Raw genomic sequence first — 13,923 nt, forward strand, 5'->3', positions numbered from 1 at the left:
TTAGATGATTCAGGAGGAATCGGCTCGGGTTTGTACCATGATGTTGATTCATCAAAGATGACATCCCGACTTACACGAACCTTCCGAGTAGAGGGTTTATAGCACGTGTACCCCTTTTGTTCCAGTGAGTATCCTACAAGGATACATTTCTCCGACTTCAGGTCGAGCTTTTGTCACTTCTCGTTGGGGATGTGCACGTATGCAATGGAGCCGAATATCCGAACATGTGACAGATCCGGCTTCTCGTGTGGAGTAAGTTCGTGCACACCCGATGTCGTACACTGATTCATGAGGTATACGGCCGTGTTAGGTGCTTCTACCCAGTACGACTTTGGCACGTGCTTTTCGTTCATCATAGACTGTGCTACTTTAAGGATGTGCCGATTCTTTCGTTCGGTCACTCCATTTTGTTGCGGTGTGTGTCGACAAGTGAATTCTCGCCGAATTCCTTCTTTTCGAAGCTATGCTGTGAACGCATCGGAGAAGTATTCCTTTCCTCCGTCTGACCAAAGACATCATACATGACGCCCAGTTGTCTTTTCGATTTCGCTTTTGAATTTTTGGAAGTGTGTAAACACTTCGCTCTTCATCCTCATGGGAAAGATCCATGTGTATCTAGAGAAGTCGTAGATGAAGGTAACATAGTATCGACATCCTCCGAACGTAGCCGTGTGTGCCTGTCCCCACACATCCAAGTGGACTACGTCCAATAGGCCTTTGCTCACGTTCCTCTCCTTCGGGAACGGGTGCCGATGTTGCTTGCCGAATTGGCATGCTTCACATACTTCTTCAATCTCTTTCTCTTTGAAGGTCAGAGATTGATATGGCCGATTCTTTTATGCCATAGCTCTATGTCAGTGTCGGATTTGAGGCCCTTTGCGTGCATGGCCGATTTCATCTCGTTTAACTTGAGGATAAACATTCTACCTTCCCTTCGACCCCGAGCGATGAGTTGGCCTTGGTTGAATTGAACTTGCATCCCTTGCTCCACTATTTGGCCGACTGAGACCAAATTCTTCGTTATGGTGGGTACATGTAATACATTTTTTATGCAAGTTTGTTCATCGTCTTCCCCCAATGGGACATTGCCAATATGTCGAATAGGATGAGTGGTGTCATCTCCGGTCTCGACATAACCGGGTCGATCCGGCTCTCGTAAGTCTCAGAACCATTCTTGACGGGACGTCATATGGTTCGAAGCACCGGAGTCGACGAACCATACATCTTCCGGATTGGAGGCTTTAGTTTAAGTAGAGGCTGACATAGAATTTGCTCTATGTCTCATCACGATCATTCCGCCAAGGTCTTCACAATCGGAGTTAGTGACATAAATTGTGAGTTGTCAGCTTGTGGAAGCCGACTCACGCTTCTTCTTCCGGCATTCTTCTTCATGATGGCCGATTTTTCCGCAATATCCGCATTCAATTGAGTTTTGTCGACTCGAACCGGAATGGAAGCTCCCCCTCCTTCCAAAGGTTCCTCGATGGCTTCCGTCTTGTTGCCGAAATTGGGAGTTGTTGTCGTAAGTCGTACCTCGTCCGCCGCCTCGTCCTTGGCCGAATCAGCCTCTTGCTCGGCCGGGTCCTCTTCCTCCATTCGAATGCGTGTAGAGCATGTGGCCTTCCGAGGCGTTGCTCCTTGTTCGAACATGATTCTCTTCAACCAATAACATAGATTGAAGATCGAAGTATGGTGGATTCTCCCGTACTAGTACGGCGGTCCGCATCGCGCCGAATCGTGGTGCAACGCTGCCGAGGCATATTTGCACCATTTCGTCATCCTCCACATTGACGCTTATTGAGCTGAGTGCATCACAAAGCTCCTTGATCTTCAAGGTGTAGCTTGTGATGGACATTTCCCTTTGTTGGATGTTGTTCAACTCTTGGCGGAGTTGAAGCTTCCTCGCGGTCGTGTTGGCGGCGAAAATCTTTCGTAGATTTTCCCACACTTCCTTCGGCATCTCGGCTTCTCGAATGTAACTGAGCATGTGGTCGTGAACACATGTCGCCAAGCAATACATTACTCGACTCGCCGCTTGCTCTCATGTTGCATAGTCGGCGTCTTTCGGATCGGGCCGGTTTTCTTGTGCTCCTTTGATGTAGCTCGAATAGCCTTGACCGACAAGGTATTGATGCATCTTGTACTCCCAAGGTGCGAAGTTGTTTCGGTCCAACTTCTCGCTAGGGAGAACGCTCCCCATTTGACTATTCATGGTGTTCGATATTTTGTGCTTCTTTGATGCTACCACATTTGCTATATGTATCTACAAGCATGTTTTTGACTAGGATCTCTCTCTCATATCCCTTCTCAATGATTTTCATGTGTGTTTCATGTGGCCTACCTACAACTCCTGAGCCTCCACATGCTTTCAAGATGGAAACTAAGGTTGCAACACTTGGAGCTTGATTCTCTAGCTACATTATGTGTAAACACATTAATGCCTCTTGACTAAATCCATTATCAACATATCCAAAAAGTAGAACATTCCATAACACATAATGTTGTGCAGAGAGACCCTTGAAGATAATCCATGCTTCATGGGCTACACTGACCAAACTGCTTCCAACAAAAAGACCTTTTTCATATCCTTTCTAAAGGATTGCAGTATGTATTTTTTGCCTTCATTGAGAGCATAAATGCTACTACATGCTTTTAAGACAACAACATGTATGCCCCAATACACAAGTATATTTTCTATATACATTTTTTATATACAGTTTCCTACATGTGAGCTATATCCACAATCTAAGAGTCCAGTAATTAGGGCATTCCATGAGATGCCATCATGTTTATACTTATAAAAAACCATACATGCATCTAGAAGATACTCGCATTTTCCATACATGTCAACCAACATACTAGCAATAAACATATCATTCTCATATCCCGCCAATAAGATCTGGATATGTATGTTTGTCCAAGAATAATTTACTTCAAATTGCCACAAGCTCTCACTATACATGGCAATGTGATAACATTAGGAAATAAACCATCCAACTAAATCTGTGTAAAACAATGTAGCGCTTTGTCATCTAGCCCAAACTCGGCATATAAAGCTTTATTGCATTATTTGCAATGTGGAAGGGCACATAGCTTAGGTTTGCCAAGCAAATCAAAGATTATAGCAAGTGGTCATTGTGGCTCCTATAATTATTGATATAGATATAATTTATTGAAGAGCGAGATCTTTCTTCGCATCACATACACTCCTCAAAAATATATCTTGATAATGAAAAACTTTATCCTCTCAATTGGTTGAAGTGATTGAAGAACTCTCAATCTACTCTAATGTTATTACCCATAAGATATTCCCAAGGTAAATAATGTTTCTGTGGATGAGGTGTCAAATGATAAAGAGAACGGAGCTCTTTTGGGTAGTGAAACTACGGTTGAAAGCATTCACTTTAAGATGTCAAATCTAAATATTGACCTGCTTACCGATTTGAAGATTGAGAGTGGTGGCAATGGCGGGCATATTGAAGAAGTGAATCTTGATGATAACATACAGGCCAAAAATATAATGATAGATTCAGGATCATCAAAGATTGCTTCCAACATGGCTGCAATGAAGACACTCTTGATTTCTTCAACCAGTTGCACAATGCGTATTGGATGACATCACATACAATTGTATCTTCAAGGCCTATATTACCAGGACAACCATCAATAAAGGAACAAAGATTTATGATGACATTCTAAAGAAAGACATGTTGGAGGGAAAAACTAAATATCACTATGTATGTGAAATATGGAATGCAGGATAGGTCTTAAGAATTCGTTGATGAACTTTTGGTTTGGAATGTAGTCTCAAGAGCCCATTGTTGGTTGCACGAGTGTTCGATAGTTTGTTAGTTAATTATGTTGAATTTTTGTAATACTGGACTGTTTTGTTATATATTACCTTTGGCCACTTTATTTAATACCAATGGAGGATATTTTTATGGGGAAAAAAAGATATTCCCAAGGAACCTTTGTCTTGGTTTCAATGGGGAAATATATTTTGCTCAGCCTCATCTAGTCTCCCCAACATCTTATCATCATTGGACACACAACCTACTTGTTGGTTGGTGAACTTATTCCATCGACATTTTTGCAGAAAACGTTGTCAATCCTATCTTGTTCTATTGGCCTTTGTGAGACCACTCCAACCCAAGTTTGACAAGTTTCTTCGAGTCCTCTTGGAATTGATGTTCCATTAAGTGAAGAAAAGGAGAACCCTTAATTTATGAAAGGTGAATATTTTTGGAGACTAGTCTAGAACAACTGGGAGGAGGTTAAAAAGTATAAAAGCAAAGGAGGGGTTTAGGTCTTCCTTTTTGTGCTAATTCTCAATGGCCGCTCAACTAATCTACAAGCTCCTTCACTTCTTGAGCTAGTTTTCAAGGGTCTTGATACTACACGATATGCATCATATTCTAATTGTCAAGGTTACTAAGGAAATAAAGCTTTCCCTTAGCAAACTCTCTGAACTATTGTAATAGTGTATCTACAATCTAAACCAAGGATTCTACTCAACCCACAATTGATTTTCATTTAATTTCTACAATATTAAAATTGGTTCAGTTGGTTTACTATAATAAATCCATCGCTTTTTAATTTCTATCTAGTCAAACACTGTCATAGTCTAATCTCCTCTTATTCCTATATCTTTCTTGATTTGAAACCGCAATACTTTAGCCTCAGAATGGAAGTCTTGAGTTGATGTCCCGTTTGTCTCTGCAGGCCAATTTCAACCCATTGTTTGAGAGCTCTTCTATTCGATGATCCATCCACCTCCTCGAGTATGTAATTCATGGCAAAAAAGGAAAGCAAAGGAAATAAAAGGAGAAAGTTGTCACAAAGGAAGTACTAATTTCCAAAGGATAAATCTATACATGGACATGAATTGGCGATGGTATTATTTTATCTTAACTTAGGATTTTGCATTACGTCAACATAGAGTTTCTACTTTCTACTTTGTGACATTAAGGTCACGTGTTCAAGCTTATAGCATAGGGTTTGATCTCACGTTTTTTACAATTCATTATAAACCTTGTATGAGATCATGAACAATCAAATAGAAAGTCTAATAAAATTTTAGTTTGAGATCATAACACTAATAATTTGTTGCCAAAGGTTGTTTTTCAATGTAGTTAAAACAAACAACATTGCTCTTAAATAATCGCAATGCTCATTATTGCAAGCTACATTGTTGTACTATGAATATGAGATAGTTGAAGAACCTGACCAAATTGGAGGAGCGTGCCATATGGAAACCAATGAAGGTACAATTGCACAACAGTGCATGTGGTTAGTGTATGAACTAATGGAGAGAAGTAGTAAAAGGGGATTGAGGGATGGAACCTTATGATTAAAGGGCATTGGCATTAAGTGGAGATATGCAAATTGACAAATGGTTTCTAATTGTACTTCACTTCTTTGTGTATTTAAACAATTTATTTTATATTTTGCTATGTGTTGTTTTTTTTAATGTTCTCTCTCTCTCTCTCTCTCTCTCTCTCTCTCTCTCTCTCTCTCTCTCTCTCTCTCTCTCTCTCTCTCGTTCACCAATTGCTTAATGCATCTACAAGACACATTTTATAGAAACCTCAAAAAGTTTATGTAAATTGCGTGTGCACATTTGTTGTCCACCTTTTCTTGTACATATATTTGAAGTTTGATGATAGTTGTACATAGCTCATGAGCTAGTGTGGAATATGCTCATATATGAGGCCTTATATACGGTTTCCCAAGCTCGTGGAAGATGTCTTTAGTAAGCTAAATATTGCATAACTTAATTGTAAAGAGGGAATTATTGAGAATGTATGCAATCCATGAAACACGTTTTATATGATAAAGAACATGGCATTAACACAATGAGTTCATGTAGCAGGTTCACTTGGCGGCCAATATTTGTTAACCGATCTTTCTATAGTGAACACACCACAATTGTGTGCACATAGGTTTGCAAATATGGACATGGAATCATCTCGGTGTCATTTTTGAGGCAAAAATTAGCGGGATACGTGACAATAGATCTATCAAGGATGAATGATAGGACTTCAATAGCTGGAATATTGTCCAAATTGTAGGTACCACCAACATGCTCTATTTTTTTTTCTTTAAAATTAAGGCGTTGTCTCGATAAGAGAATTGCAAATTGTGTGAGGTATGTGGACTGCCTTGTAGTTAGACAAAACCTCTTTTGTTTTGTTTTGTTTTGTTTTGTACATGAAATAGGATCATGTGGTAGATGAGAATTTTTAGGGGAGGGGCAAAATAGTGAAAACATTTCTATTTAATGATAGGCTTGAATTGCGGGGATTAATAAAATAAAATAATCATTGAGAAAGCCAACATTAATACATAAAATAAAAACAAATGAAAACTAAGGGTCAACTCTCCAATTGAGTGCTCTCTCTCTCTCACATCATCCTTTTTGTACTAGTCACTCAAGCTTCTCACTCCTCCTCACATGTCCTCAGTGTAATGTCCAAAACACTAGGGTTCTGAACTATGAGCTTTTCATGTACTGTTGCCCGTGCAAGTTCCACATATCAATAACTGTTACCAGTTCGTTCGTGCTAGTTGTCCCTCGAATGCCACTTAATGTGCATCAAGACCAAGTTTCCATTGCGTTAATGAAAGAATCCAACCATTCCAACATGATCATGGTTCCTTAACTCAATGCTCAAGATTGTGTTCTTTTTATGTGTGAGGTCGCACATGTATAACTACCTACGTACATTGGCTTGGCATATGTGAACAAACTTTTAGCTGGTTGAAGTTTCCTTATGCTAAGTAGCCATTTGGGAGAATGTTTTTTTCATTCTCAGCCAGTCATGCTCAACATTATGAACTTCTTGCAAGTGAGGCTCTGCAATACAAGTGAGGTTCTTTGTGTGTGAAAGAGCTACCCCCCCACATGTTCAATAGACAATGTTTAACCTAATACGCTTATGTATGTGATGCTTTGCATACTTGACTAGGTTTTGAGGCACCTAGGGATTGGCGATTGCTTGTACGCCATTGTTTCCATATGTGAATCACAAACTTTCTCAACTTGTTCCCCTAGTACAACCATTGTTTCCATATGTGAATCACAAACTTTCTTGACTTGTTTCCCTAGTACGACGCTCATTAATTATGGACTCCCTTCCACAATACTCTAGCTAGGGTGTATGATGTACCTTGCCTAAAGGAGCTCATAAGGTCAAGTCCAACATTAATTATGTTTTCCTATATGTAATCAAATAGTATGAGCTAATGCTAGTGAAGCACCCACATACCTAACTAGTTAGGGCATGACTCTTCACATATCTCGATTCCCAATTCCCATGTCACAAAGAACACACTCAACTCACATGTTTCCCAAGTACTATGTTCAATCTATTGCATATAGCTATGTTCCTCCGTCCTATCTGCAATAATGCAAACTCACAATGTTAAGTTCGAATAGACATTCTTTGTTTAATGCAACTCGCAATGGTAGGTTTGAATAGACGTTCTTTGTTTTTGGAGTGTGGGATACCCTGAATCCTTGCTATTGCGGCTGAATAATCGGGAATTGGCGCCTATATAACAAAGGGCGTGGGATGCGCAACTTTATATAAAAGAGCCCTTAACCATTACAATCCCGGTCGGTCGACTAGGCATATTATACGAACTTTTTGGCGACAATGGGGCGACGTGGAATCATAATGTAATGATTGGGGTGCTAGTTTTCTCGTGGCGACACTTGGGCTCAAGTACGTACCGGGCGACTCTTACTCACACATCACCACTTTTTTATGAGATTGAGTTACACACACTTCCTCCATTTTCACTTTCTCTAATCAAAGCATAGTCCTTAGGTGGCACACACAAACACAGGTATATGTATATATATATATATACACCTAATTGGCAAAGGATCATGATATGAATCATTTGTGTTCTCATCATCATATGAACAAACTTATGCTCTTTTAATGATGCCTAAGTTTTTAGAGCTCCTTGCTATAAGTAGGACTACCTCTACTTCTACCTCCACCTCCATCTCTATCTCTACCTCTACTTCTACCCCTACCTCTACTACTACTACTTAATTCCTATGATTAAGATTTCATAGCTAATCATCATATAATGATTAAGGACTCAGCTGTATAATTGCTTTATATATAAGAGGCTTATTACTACTACTTTTAGCCTATAATAACTTACTCACTCATTATTTCTCTATACACTTACCTTGTTGCCCATCTCCTCTGCCTCTCTCTCTCTCTCTACAGATTTATGCTTATTATGGCAATCCAGTCATACCTACATTAATTTACCCTTACACTCTCATATTAATATGGTTACATTAATCATAAGGACTTAAAAACCTTAAAAGACAAAATCATGGCATCAAGGGTACACAGGACATTCAAATGTCCCTCTGCAATCTTAACCAGCAATAATCTCTCCAATCATAGTAATTACAATTGCAAGATAATTGCAATGCTCCTTATACTAATAAGTAATGCAGCAACCAAGGATAATGACTATGATGATGGTGGTGGATATGGTGGGAATGTGTCCATGATTCAACTGGTCCATGGTGGGCGGATTAGTGATGCAATAATGACAGAGCAACAATCATGGGCACAAGATGATGGTGGTGATGCAGAGAAGAAGGCTCTACTGGCATTCAAATGGAGCTTGAAGGGTCTGTCATCTGAGATAGCCTTGAGGAATTGGGTTGAAGTAGTACCAGTGATGGATAATGCTCACAACAGGAGTAATACTACCACTAATCCTCCTCCTGTTTATTGTGAATGGGATGGAATCTTATGCCAAGGCTCAAATGTGGTTTCTCTGCAGCTCCAAGGAATGGGATTAATGGGCCCAATCTCTCCACATTTAGCTAACCTCACCCACCTCAGAGTCTTGAATCTCAGCTCTAATAGTCTCATGGGACCGATCCCTCCATCCATCTTCACCAATTTGATCCACCTTGAGTCCCTGGACCTTAGTCAAAACATGTTATCTGGCCTTCTTTCCATAGAATCTTCTGAAAATCTCAGCCATCTCCAGCACCTCAATTTGGCCTCCAATTCCCTGTCTGGCCCACTCCCCCCCCAAATTGGCTCCTTGCCAAACCTCCAAACCTTGGACTTGAACACCAATGGCTTCAACGGACCCATCCCTTCCCGAATCGGAAACCTCGGAGCCCTAACTTACCTCGACTTGAGCTTCAATGGCTTCACTAGCCTCCCGCCCGAGCTCGGAAGCTTAGGTCCGAATCTTGTCTCGCTCGACTTGAGCAATAACGTGATCCGTTCGCCATTCCATCCCGGCCTCGGCAACCTAACGAGACTGCAATACATGGACCTAAGCAACAATTCCATAAGTGGGCCTCTACCCAATGAGATCGGAAACATGGTTAGCTTGGTCGACCTAATCCTCAGCCTTAACAAGATCTCAGGTCCATTGCCACCAGAATTAGGGTTCTTAACCTCCTTGGTGAGCTTGACCCTCACAAACAACTACATTGAAGGCCCCTTCCCACATGAGATTGGGAACCTCCACAACCTAGAGAAGCTAGACCTAACCATGAATAGCATCACGGGGTCATTACCCGAGGCGATAGGTCGCCTCATGAGCCTACGGATCTTGTCCGTAGCGAACAACCTCTTGAATGGCTCCTTACCATCTAGCTTGGGGAACTGCACTAATCTAGAAACCCTAATCCTCTCCTTTAACTCCATCTCGGGCCCGTTACCGGACACTCTGGCCGGCCTCCATAGCTCCATCATCGCGTTCTCAGCCGAGAAGAACGAGCTGAGCGGGGTGCTGCCCGCCTGGTTGGGCAGGTGGACGCGTGTGAACAACCTCTTGCTTGGCTCCAACAGGTTCAGTGGGGGGATCATACCTGAGCTAGGCAATTGCTCTTCACTCACCTCACTCTCTCTTGAAGACAACCATCTAAGTGGGGCAATACCTTCAGAGCTATGCAATGCCATAGGTCTGGACACTCTGTCCTTACAAAACAATGGCCTCTCCGGTACCATCTCCGGAACCTTCCGGAGATGCTGGAACCTCACCGAGATACATTTGGATAACAACCACTTGGAAGGAGCCATCCCGGCTTCGTTGGTAAGCCTCCCATTGCTCGTCTCCATCGAGCTCGCCTTCAATAGCTTCTCGGGTCCGATCCCCGAGGAGCTATGGATGAATCCCGCGAACGTGCTGCTCGGCTTCGAGGCGAGCAACAATCGCCTCTCGGGCCGCATCTCGCCCCTCATCGGGAGCCTCACTTCCCTGCAGCACTTAGGTTTAAGTGGCAACCAGCTCCAAGGTGCCATCCCAAAGGAGATAGGGAAGCTTGTGAACCTCCAAGGCTTGTTTCTTGGTGGGAACTGGCTCGGTGGCTCCATACCCCCCGAGCTTTTCGGGTGTACCGAGCTTACGACTCTCGATCTTGGCTCTAATCTCCACCTCTCTGGGTCTATACCCCATGAAATCGGCAAACTCGTGAACCTCGAATGCTTGGTCCTCTCCCACAACAACTTCTCCGGCCCCATCCCGCCCGAGATTTGCTTCGGGTTCCAGCAAACCTCGATCCCGACCTCGAGCTACTTGCAACACCATGGCTATTTCGATCTCTCCTGGAACTCCCTCTCGGGGAGCATACCGCTTTCCATCGGGAATTGCATCGTATTGGTGGAGTTGTATTTGAATGAAAACAGCCTCTCAGGCGGGATACCATCCCAACTCTCCTACTTAACCAACTTAACCGCCATCGATTTGTCCAGTAACTTCCTTACCGGACAAGTGCCGGACCAGCTCGGAGACTTGCACAAGCTCCAAGGATTGAATTTGGGCTTCAATAATCTCAATGGTGAGTTACCCTCATCTTTAGGTGAGCTAAGAAGCTTAGTAACCATGAACATGACCCACAACGAGCTGAGCGGTCACCTCCCTGCCGAGCTCGGACAACTTGCTTCTCTTCAGCATCTAGATTTGAGCTCCAACAAAATCACAGGTAACATACCTTTCTCATGGTCACATATGAATGGCATCATAAGTTTATATCTTCAAGAAAATGAGATACACGGGAGCCTCGACGACTTGTTTTCTTCGGTGATTTCATTGGGCGATATGATCATGTGGCCCGAGATGGGTACTCTTAACCTTAGCCATAATGCCTTGTATGGGCCTATTCCTATAGGGATAGGTAACTTGAGTGCATTAAACTCCCTTGATTTGCATGATAATTCTTTGGATGGACCCATCCCGGATGCGATCGGGCGTCTTTCCCAACTCATATACCTCGACTTATCGGCCAATGGCATACAAGGGCACATACCATGGAGTATATGTGGTCTCTCCGAGCTCGAGTTTCTCAACATATCTAGCAACCAATTGAGTGGTGAATTGCCTTCTCACATTGGTGTTTGCAAGAACTTCAGTGCTTGGTCTTTCAGAGAGAATGAAGGATTATGTGGTGATGTGATCGAAGTCGGGTGCCATTTCGGCATGCTTAACAATAACAATAGCAATAATCACTACCGATTCTCTACCACATCCCTACTAAGCAAAGGTGCCATGGTGGGCATAACCCTAGGCAGTGCCATTGCAATTGCATGCTTCATGTTTGTGCTGCTCCGATGGAGATTAGCCCTAAACAAGGGCCTGGCAGATCGGACGAACGCATCATCGCTAGAACACCACGATCAATTCGCGGACGAGAAGAAGAAGATCTTGAGCATCGAGCATTGCTCCAACATCTCGTCCCTCTCGAGCAAAACGCAGCGGGAGCCATTGAGCATCAACGTGGCGATGTTCGAGAGGCCACTCCTCCGCCTAACCCTAGCCGACATCCTCCGGATCACGGACAACTTCTCCAAATCCAACGTGATCGGAGATGGTGGGTTCGGCACCGTGTACAAGGCGATGCTATGCGGGGATACCGAACAACAACACCACCGGAAGGTCGCGATCAAGAAGCTTCGGCCCGCGGGCTTGCAAGGCCCCCGCGAGTTCCTAGCTGAAATGGAGACACTCGGAAAGGTGAAGCATCAAAACTTGGTCCCGCTCTTGGGGTATTGCACGTTCGGCGACGAGAAGATCCTCATCTACGATTATATGGTCAATGGGAGCTTGGACATGTGGCTCCGCAACGGCACCGATGCCCTACGGGCCCTCGATTGGGGCAAGAGGTTCAAGATCGCGTTAGGCTCGGCACGGGGCCTCGCGTTCCTCCACCATGGTTTCATCCCACACATAATCCATCGGGACATGAAGGCGAGCAACATATTGCTCGACGCGGAGTTCGAGCCAAAGGTGGCCGACTTCGGGCTGGCGAGGCTCATCAGTGCGTGCGAGACCCACGTGACGACCGACATCGCGGGGACATTGGGGTACATACCACCCGAGTATGGCCAGAGCTGGAGATCGACCACGAGAGGCGACGTGTATAGCTATGGGGTCATACTCTTCGAGCTCCTCACAGGACGCGAACCGACTGGCCCCGACTTCAAGGAGGCCGAGGCCGGCAATTTGGTCGGGTGGGTGAGGCAAATGATGAAGAACGGGTGCGTGGCTGACATCTTTGACCCCGTGCTCGCCTTCTCCTCCTCGGATGACTTGGACGAGAACAACACAAACTCGAGAGTGATGATGCTACAAGTCCTTAGGGTCGCAACCCTGTGTACTTCGGACGACTCGTTCCGGCGTCCCACCATGTTGCAAGTTGTCAAGTATCTCAAGGAGATCGACCAACGGTTCGATAGTAGCATTTGTCGACAAAAACTTGGAACGGATCACGTCGCAAGTGTGGTTTGAGTAATGATTTACATGCATTACATTGTTTTGTTGATCCCCGGAAGTTTATCATAAACTACGATTCGCCCTCTCCTCCTCCGCAATTTCTTTTTTGCTGAGGTATTCAATGTATATTGCTTTCACCATCATCATCATCATTATGTACAATGAGAAAGCCTTGTTATAGGATTTAATCAATCACCATGAACTTAGTGCAATTCCAATGAGTTGTATACATTCCCCTTCTTCTTGTAAATGAAATGGTATCTTTGGCATGTCATCAATGTTTCGACACAAATGAGCGTAAAATTTCATATGTTCCTTGACACAAATAAGAGTAAACCTTCATATGTTTTTTAACACAAATAATAAGGTTTTAAGCGTAAACTCTCGTATGTTTCTTGACACAAATAAGAGTAAACCTTCATATGTTTTTTAACACAAATAAGAAGGTTTTAAGCGTAAACTCTCGTATGTTTCTTGACACAAATATGCGTAAACCTTCATATGTTATTTAACACAAATAAGAGTAAAACCTTCATATGTTTTTTTATGGATGCTTATTGTAGTGGATATGTAGTTCAATTCTTGAGGTTGTTAGATAGAGACTAGAAGGCATGTATTCAACCACTAAAGCAATACATTTCACAAGATTCAAACTTGGTTCTTTTTCTTTTTCAAAACAAAATATCCTTCCATTAGTTTTAAAAAAGGCATATCAGCTACAACCTACAAAATAGATGGAAAGGAAGCGACTATCCTTCCCAAGCCCGTCTTGTGTAAGACAATGGTTAGCCATGGATACTTCGTTTAACTGAGATCCATCTCAAAATCTAATCTCATTTCAGTATGTACTACCAATTCTCCCATGTTGCCACTTGTTTTCAACATACCAAAAAATGTCATCATATTAGGTAAGAGACCTTGCACAAGTAGTTGAGGATAGAGTTGTGTAGCATCCTCATTCTTATCATGCTCATTATAGATTCAAACTTAGTTAGCCATTCGATGTTTGAATTTGAGTGCATGGGTTAGGCATATACTAGTGAGGTTCAAACTTAGTAGGCAAGGTTATTCAATATTTGAACTTGGGGTGCACGGATTAGTGCAGACCTTGCCTTACTACTAGGATACATGGAAACTTAATCGATACAT

The 13,923-nt window shown here is 42.9% G+C and overlaps 1 protein-coding gene across 1 annotated transcript; it reads left to right on the forward strand.

Moving 5' to 3' along the window:
• The first annotated feature begins 7,925 nt into the window (after positions 1 to 7,925).
• On the forward strand, positions 7,926 to 13,048 carry LOC147852981 (uncharacterized). Its single transcript, XM_087333476.1, has one exon. It carries the CDS (start codon positions 8,362 to 8,364, stop codon positions 12,787 to 12,789), a length of 4,428 nt encoding a protein of 1,475 aa, XP_087189602.1. The 5' UTR covers positions 7,926 to 8,361; the 3' UTR covers positions 12,790 to 13,048.
• The last annotated feature ends 875 nt before the right edge of the window (positions 13,049 to 13,923 follow it).

This window comes from Azolla caroliniana, unplaced genomic scaffold, assembly GCF_043228905.1.
Source record: "Azolla caroliniana isolate FFs.n. ecotype wild unplaced genomic scaffold, voAzoCaro1.0.p SCAF_17, whole genome shotgun sequence".
Lineage (NCBI taxonomy): Eukaryota > Viridiplantae > Streptophyta > Polypodiopsida > Salviniales > Salviniaceae > Azolla > Azolla caroliniana.